The 8,425-nt window shown below is 31.1% G+C and overlaps 1 protein-coding gene across 1 annotated transcript; it reads left to right on the top strand.

The window, feature by feature from the left end:
• The first annotated feature begins 266 nt into the window (after positions 1-266).
• On the top strand, positions 267-6,148 carry LOC25497022 (sodium transporter HKT1). The gene is given in 4 exon segments (XM_024785691.2): positions 267-1,493; positions 3,511-3,717; positions 5,562-5,707; positions 5,710-6,148. Coding segments are annotated over 4 exon segments (1,638 nt in total). The 5' UTR covers positions 267-288; the 3' UTR covers positions 5,790-6,148.
• Positions 6,149-8,425: the final 2,277 nt, after the last annotated feature.

Raw genomic sequence — 8,425 nt, 5'->3', positions numbered from 1 at the left:
CACGACTAAAATTTATCAGGAGAAATGTATGGGGGGAAAGAATATTTTTGAAGGATGGAAAGATAAAAAATAGTATATTTATAGAAATAATATTATTTAATCCAAAGAACAATATTGGCAATATGGCCGTAGTACTAAAAGTGGAACAAAACTTTTTATATTCTTTATATGTTCCTATGAAGTTGATGTGCATATACCACTCACTATTGCTTTACTATATAAATGCCTTTCCACTTGATCTACATTCAAGCCAAGATTGTTGTTGAATTAATTAAACTAAACACAAGAATGAAGAACTTTGGTATAAAGTTACAAAATCTTTGTATTTTCTTTCGCAACATTTTTCATGGTTTCTTGTTCATAAGAAAAAAATTCTTCCATGGTTCCTTGCCTCATGCTCTATCCTTCCAATTCCAATTCCAATTCCAATTCCAATTCAACAACTTTTTCATTCAACTATGTTATTTCATTATCCTTTCTTTTTTTGGTTACTTGGGTCTCAAGTTTTCTAAGCCAAAAACTTCTGTTAAACCAAAAGACTTTGATCTATTTTACACTTCTGTTTCTGCTTCCACTGTTTCTAGCATGACATCAATAGAAATGGAAGTTTTCTCTAATTCCCAACTTATTCTTCTTACTTTTCTTATGTTAGTTGGTGGTGAAGTTTTTACTTCCATGCTTCAACTTTTTCTTGATAGGTTCAATTTCACCCAAAAAGATTGTGTCAAAAATGAATGTAGTAGTTGTGTTAGTAGTACATCTCTCTCACATAAAATCCATCAAATGGAACTTGGTTCGGTTTCTATGCCTCAATCAGAAAATCATGATCAAATTGAAAAAAATAATATTAACGATAAAGATAAACTTAAGTATAATTCTCTTAGGTATTTAAGTTATGTAGTTTTGTGTTATCTTACTGTGGTTCATTTTTTTGGTTTTAGTTTGGTCACTTTGTACATAACCTATATACCAAGTGCTAAAAATATTCTCCAAAATAAAGGCATCAATATTGAAACATTTTCTTTATTTACAATAGTTTCAACATTTGCAAGTTGTGGTTATATCCCTACCAATGAGAACATGATGGTTTTCAAGAAGAATTCAGGACTTCTTCTTCTTGTTCTTCCACATGTACTTTTAGGTAATGCTCTATATGCACCATGTTTGAGGCTAATAATAACTTTTTTGAAAAGTATTACTAAAAGAGAAGAATTCTCTTACTTGCTGAATAATTCAAAGGAAATGGGTTATGATCATTTGCTCTCTACTCTTCATTGTTGGCACCTTGTTGGCACTGTCTTTGGTTTCAATGTGATACAATTTATATTGTTCTGTTGTATGGAGTGGAGTTCTAAGATTATGGAGGGACTAAATATCTATCAGAAATTAGTTGCATCTTTGTTTCAAGTTACAAATGTTAGACATTCTGGTGAATCTGTTTTTGATACATACTCCATCTCTTCTGCCATATTGGTGCTCTTCATTGTCATGATGTAAGTTACTATCTTTCTTCCCTAATGCTACGTTGTATCTATAACATTTATTAAATAGTTGCTATTAATATGGTTGCTAGGTCATATATAAAATATGTAGAGTCCAAACATTTATTTATATGGTTCCCCATGTTGATTTAAGATCCCCGCGATCCGATCCAATCTGATCCAACGGTGGTATCAGAGTTAATAATGACTATAAATTTGTGATTGGCACCATATATCAAAAGTTTCATGAAAAAACTTATCCTTGAGTAAGAATATATTGTTAGTGTCAAGTGTGAATAAAAATGGAACGATGCAACTAGGGATGTTGAAAAATATATAAATGAGTTGTTTTGGTTTACAAACCTTTTTATACGGTTAACAATATATTCACAATCTATTCAAAGTACATGTAGGATCGAAAATAAAAAAATAAAAAAAAGACTAGCCACCATTAACCCATAAACATTCCAATGGTTGATCTCACTACCGATGTAAATATTATACTTAATTAAACCCACTTATTTCAGGGAGCACCATAATATAATTTGTTACTTAAATAAAACTAGTTCTCAATTTGTTAGTAAATTAAATTACTCAATAAAAATCTACCAAAAAAAAAAAAAAATTACTCAATAAAACATCATGTATTGTGTAAGCTTCTTGTGGTCCTTAACCGCTACATGCTCTTTTTATTTTGTTTTCCGAGTTTGAAGAAATAGCAAATATTATCGTACCCTTGATGGCGACAAAGCTTATTGGTTTTTCATGACAATATGCATGCATATTTTTTTTTCTTTCTTAGTAGACAATCCACTATACATTGCACCCTTCAAAAATAAATCCACTACACATTGTACGGTTATATATATACGGGGGTTGGCTTTCGTCTCATACTATTCAGCACTAGTCTTTTTTTTATCGTCATTGCTTACATTTCTCCTGGTTTTTGTCTTTGACAACATTAATTCCCATAAATTCATCATCTAAATGTTTTTTTAAGGAAAAAAAATGCTTATAAATATCTCAAGAGCATATGTTAATGAATCGAAGGTAGAAATACAATTATGGAAGTGGTCTATTTAACTTTTTAAAAGTTTAAAACATTTCCATTTTAAGGAAAAAACATTTGCACTTGCGACATTTGTTAACAAAACATTTTTTCATGCTATTGTTCCTAATGAAAATACCTTGCTAATTAACTCAAAATTTGGTTGAGACATAATTTAAACCTAATTAAATATATTTTTTTGAAAGATAAACCTAATTACATATTATTTAACTTAGAGATCAAACTAATACTTTCCAAACAATAGCCTTAATTAAAATGCATTAACCATTTATGTCTAGACCTTTGTTAGCTCTTTTTTTTTTTTTTTTTTTTTTTTTTTTTTTCTTTTTCCCTTTTCTTTTCTTTCTATATAGTATAATTTATAATTTCTCTTTCAATATGCATTAACCAAAATTTGCTTTGCATAAATTCCGTTTTACCACTTTACATGGTGCACGGAACTAGAATATGATAATAGATTTGACTACTCACAAAAATAAATTCTAATTTCTGATTTATGTGTTCTCAGTAGCTTGGAATTTTAAAGTTGTACGTATGTGTGAATGCAAAATACGAATTATGGAATATCTTCCTTGTATAATAATAATCAAAAGTTTAATTATGCTACTTTACTTTATGAGATCAAGCAACTTTCTATATAAAAATATGTTATCCTAGAATCAAATCAGTTATTCATGGGCATCAACTGTTAATGGAAATTGATGTTTTATTTTGTTCAAGGTTGCGTACTCGTGTATTCCACCGATTTCTTCAAATGTGATATGTTAATGATGTGATAAAAATAAAAAGATAAAGAGAAAAAAAAAAGTGTTCAATGAATATTTGAAAATAATATGTGTTCAAATATAATTGGAATTTTTTGGTACTCCTTTTAACCTTTTTTCTTTACATATTATACATATAATATAATTATTCTTTTGATGGTCCAAAAAAGCTTAGTTTGAAATTTCCTTCCAACAGGTATCTTCCACCGTACACAACATTTTTACCAGTAAGGGACCAAAATGATGTGAAAAAAGACCAAAATAGCCTAGTGGATCGTATTATATTCTCTCAGCTATCTTATTTGGTTATTTTCATTATTCTCATTTGCATCACTGAGAGACAAAGCTTAAAAGATGATCCCCTCAACTTCAACGTCTTGACCATAACTCTTGAAGTCATAAGGCAAGTATCTCTCTCTCTCTCTCTCTCTCTCTCTCTCTCTCTCTCTCTCTCTCTCTCTCTCTCTCTCTCTCTCTCTCTCTCTCTCTCTTCTCTCTCTCTCTCTCTCTCTCTCTCTCTCTCTCTCTCTCTCTCTCTCCTCTCTCTCTCTCTCTTCTCTCTCTCTCTCTCTCTCTCTCTCTCTCTCTCTCTCTCTCTCTCTCTCTCTCTCTCTCTCTCTCCTCTCTCTCTCTCTCTCTCTCTCTCTCTCTCTCTCTCTCTCTCTCTCTCTCTCTCTCTCTCTCTCTCAAATTATGTGGCAATATCATGAATTCTTATTGGATGTCATTCAACGTCCGTTTAAAAATTAATTTACACCAACAATGTTAAACTCGTATATATATCTATAATATTTTTTGGGTCATGTTAACCGGTGCCCCGGGGCACTGGTTAAGCATACCATAAAAGAGAATTATTACCATAAAAGAAAACTGTTTTTGACTTTATTATAAATTAATACACAATTTCAATGAATTAACTACTATATAATTTCTTTTTTCATATCCTTAACCAGTGTCCCGTGGACACCAGTTAGCATTTCCCATATTTTTTTTATACAAAACATTTTCTATCAAATGGTACGGAGTGTTGGACGGTTAAGAGCCAACATGAGAGTCAAGTAAGTGTAGCGGAGATGAAGATGTTGCGCTGGATGATTGGTAAGATTAGACATGATAGGATTATGAATGACACCATTAGAGGGAGAGTGAGGGTAGTACCTAAAGTAGAAAAGTTGGTTGAAAATAGGCTTAGATTGTTTGGACATGTAGAGAGAATACCCGTAGATGCCGTTGTAAGAAAAGTAGATCAAATGGACGAGAGTCAGGTTAAAAGAAGTAGATGAAGACCTAAGAAAACCATTAGAGAAACCATTAGAAAGGATTTAGAGGTCAATGTGTTGGATCCAAATATGGTTTTTGATAGAACACTATGACGTCATTTGATCAATGTAGCTGATCCCACTTAAAGAGATAAGGCTTGGTTGTTGTTGTATTTGTTAAAAATTAAGAAGTCTCACATAGATGAAATAATAAAATAAAAAAACAACGATGTTTATATATATATATATATATATATATATATAGGCAGATTCTGTTAACACCAGTTGTAAGTGAATTGACTTACACCAAATTTAAACCGTTGTAATTCTTTGATCCAATTACTCCTATTATCCCAACAAAATAAAATTATTGAAGGATCACACCTGATTCTTTCTCGCTTCGTATTTACATTAAAATCATTTATCGTTTCTTGCTATCCTTTAATTTTCATTATTTAGAAACATTATTAGGTGTAACTTATGCATTCATAATGCTTATAAGAAAGCTATGTTCAATGAGTTGAAATCAAGATCCCTATATACAATTGGGATTATTTAGTGACAAAGCCCTGCGAATTAGTTATGGTAAATGTTCTCAGTGGCTTGCGAGATTAAGATCCCCAACCAATTAGGATATATATAAGAATTGACTGACTCTCACAAAACTGCAGCATGATTATTCAATTAATTATTGAAAACGACAAATTGTTATAAGTCACAAAAATGTAAATCATGAGTTGTGTTAAACAAAGAAACGTGTCTGTTTTCTCAAGTGGATCAGGTGTGATCCTTCAATAATTTTATTTTGTTGGGGGATCAAAGAATTACAACGGTTCAGATTTGATGTAAATCAATATCTATCTAAGAAACGATTAATTCGATGAGTTCAATCCAACCGTTCACTTGAGTTGCAAGTTACTATATTATGGATTAAATGCAAGGTATATTACGTACTAATGGGTAACATTATGATGATTAAATTGTGCAGTGCTTATGGGAACGTAGGGTTGTCAACAGGATATAGCTGCTCAAGACAATTGAAACCTAATTTAATGTGCAGAGATTCATGGATTGGATTTTCAGGTAGATGGAGTACAGAAGGGAAGCTTATTCTTATCTTGGTAATGTTCTTTGGGAGACTCAAGAAATTCAATATGAATGGTGGCAAGGCATGGCACCTGTCCTAGCTAACAGGGTCAAAATTCTCTCCATTTAATATACACTTTTATTTGAAGAATGATAGATCAAGATCCTCTATATTTCTTAGGCTCCAATCACATAAATATGAAATTGGTGGCACCCAAGTTAAAATTGGGACCCATGTTTGTGCTCCAACAGCTCCATGTGCTTGTATAATAAGGTAGTTCTAGAATTAATCAAGACAAGATATGGTCATAGAAGCTACACATGCATGGACCATGTAGATCCTGTGTATCTATATATATGTTTTTGTGGTTCAGTTTTATGTTAGTGAAGTACTGCAGAGACCCTACATGGGTGATCCATGAACCATTGTAAACCATGAACTAGTTTCTTCTTTTACAAAAATAAATGATATTTATTTTAATAATATAACTAGTTACAAACCCGTGTTTCGCACGGGTTCAATAACGTATTTGATAAAAAAAATTCTTTGAAAGAAGAGATGTTAAAACGACGGAAGATTGTGATTCATCATAAAATATGTATGTGCTGATTAAGAGAGCATATAATCAGTTTATGAGATTAGAAATTGACATAATATTTAGGATGAAACAATTGGAACCAATAAAGGAACCAATGATGTGTGAATTTACATATTATCCAAAATTATAAAAAAGAGTGTTGTTATTATAGAGTTACTAAAAAATAATTGATACCCATATTCACATCAAATGAAATCAAACAAAGAAGTAACATTGGTAAGTGAAGATAATCTAGTCTAGGATTAGAGTTAAGGTGATCTGTTGAAAGTGCGAATCATGAACACCAAATCTTTATTTGGAAACGATTTGAACGTGCATATTTTTAGGTGGCTTCTCTAGATCAAAAATTAACTTATCACCCACCTCTAACATATGTTCACGACAAAATTTGAACCATTGGCCACCTAAGTATTTTTTGTAACTTGCTCTCTTTGCCGTTATCAAGTGAAACTTATACATTTTTTGAGCTTGTTTGTCGATGAGTGTGATTGTTTCCGTATTCCTTTTAGAAATGTCATTGATATCTCATTTGAGAAGTGCAAGGTACAAAACAAATTGCAGTGTCAATTAGAAGTTATATATATGTACATTTAACAATTACCAAAGCATTATAAAGATTTATTGTAGGAAAAGAGCATGTTTTATTTTGTTCAAGAGATTAGGAAAACAACATTACAATTAACATGATACTAATTGAAATCAATGTGCAAATTAACGTTACATAATAGTTAGGTTTATAAAAGAGATTGCAAGTTTCATTGACTAACCAAAAAGGGATTTTTGCCAATATTTACATTAGACAAAATGAAAAGAACAAATGACATCCCAAAGTCAAGATAGTTTGCGACTACAGTCCAAAGCGGTATGTCAAAATAGTAGAAGTTCAAATAGTTCAACAACAAAGATCTACTTTGGAACAACTCGGATTTGCAAGTTCTTCTCTGACTTTTCGAGATCAAATATGAGCTTACCACCTTCTTCCATCACTCGTTATTTGAAGAGAGATGCTTGTGAAATAAATTGTCGAGAAGTAGGTTTTTGAAGTAGCATTCAACAACTTTTGGCCAAAGCTCATTCCATTCAATTTTATGCATTAAAAAAAAATACCTTTTTTAGTAAGTACTTAATTGATATTGTACTTGGCCTAACTTCTCCTTAAAAATGTAGAGAAATTGAAAAAAAACCGGGTTAAACGGTATCTTAATCTCCTACAACGGTAGTGTAGAAGCAACTGAAATTGGGAGAGAAAAAAAATTAGAAAATAGTTAAAAATAAAAAAATTGGAAAATAGTCAAAAGTTTTAAAAAATATGAAAATAGTTAAAAAAAAAAAAATCGGAGAGGTAGCACTCAACCAAGCAATACTAAAAAAAAAATATGCATTAGCATAACAAAAAACAGAGAGACAGACATAAAATATTACTTTAAACGTTAATGTGCGTGTGTGTATATTCACGAGGTTGAAGAAAGGAAATAAAAATATTTGGTATCATTAAATGACAGCGTGAATAAAAATATTTGTGAGGTTGTGATGATTAAATAATATTGAAATTAAAATAATTGATAGTGTGTTTGACCTAGGGGTGTTCGCGGTGCGGTTTGGTTCGGTTTTGAGCATAAAAGTCATCCAAACCGCGAGATAAAAAAGCATGCGGTTTGGTTTGGTTTGGTTGATTTTTAAAAAGTCATCCAAACCAATGCGGTTTGGATTGGTTCGGTTTGTGCGGTTTATCGCGAGATAAAAAATATTACATTGACTCTAATATTGCCAACTTATTACAAAATAAACATAGGGCATTTTATTTTGTTGTTTACTCCCTCCGTCCCAAATTGTATGTCACTTTGAAAAAAAAAATTGTCCCAAATTGTATGTCGCTTTACAATACCAATGAATCATTAATGTTACATTTCCTATTATATCCTTCACTATTTATTGCATTCTCTACTTCCAAGTCATTCATTTATCTTTCACATATCATTTATTAAGGATAATTTTGTAAAACAACTCATAATATTTCTTTCCCACACAAAATTAATTACATTTCTTAATATGTGTGAAATGCCCAAAACGTCATACAATTTGGGACGGAGGGAGTATATGATAAAATATTAGGTAAAACTTATATCAAAATAGGTAAAATTAAGAAGAAACATAAGCATGAAACAAA

This window comes from Medicago truncatula, chromosome 6 (assembly GCF_003473485.1).
Source record: "Medicago truncatula cultivar Jemalong A17 chromosome 6, MtrunA17r5.0-ANR, whole genome shotgun sequence".
Classification (NCBI taxonomy): domain Eukaryota; kingdom Viridiplantae; phylum Streptophyta; class Magnoliopsida; order Fabales; family Fabaceae; genus Medicago; species Medicago truncatula.
Note: the sequence above shows the minus strand (reverse complement) of the source record. Positions and strands in the feature narration are given on the sequence as shown.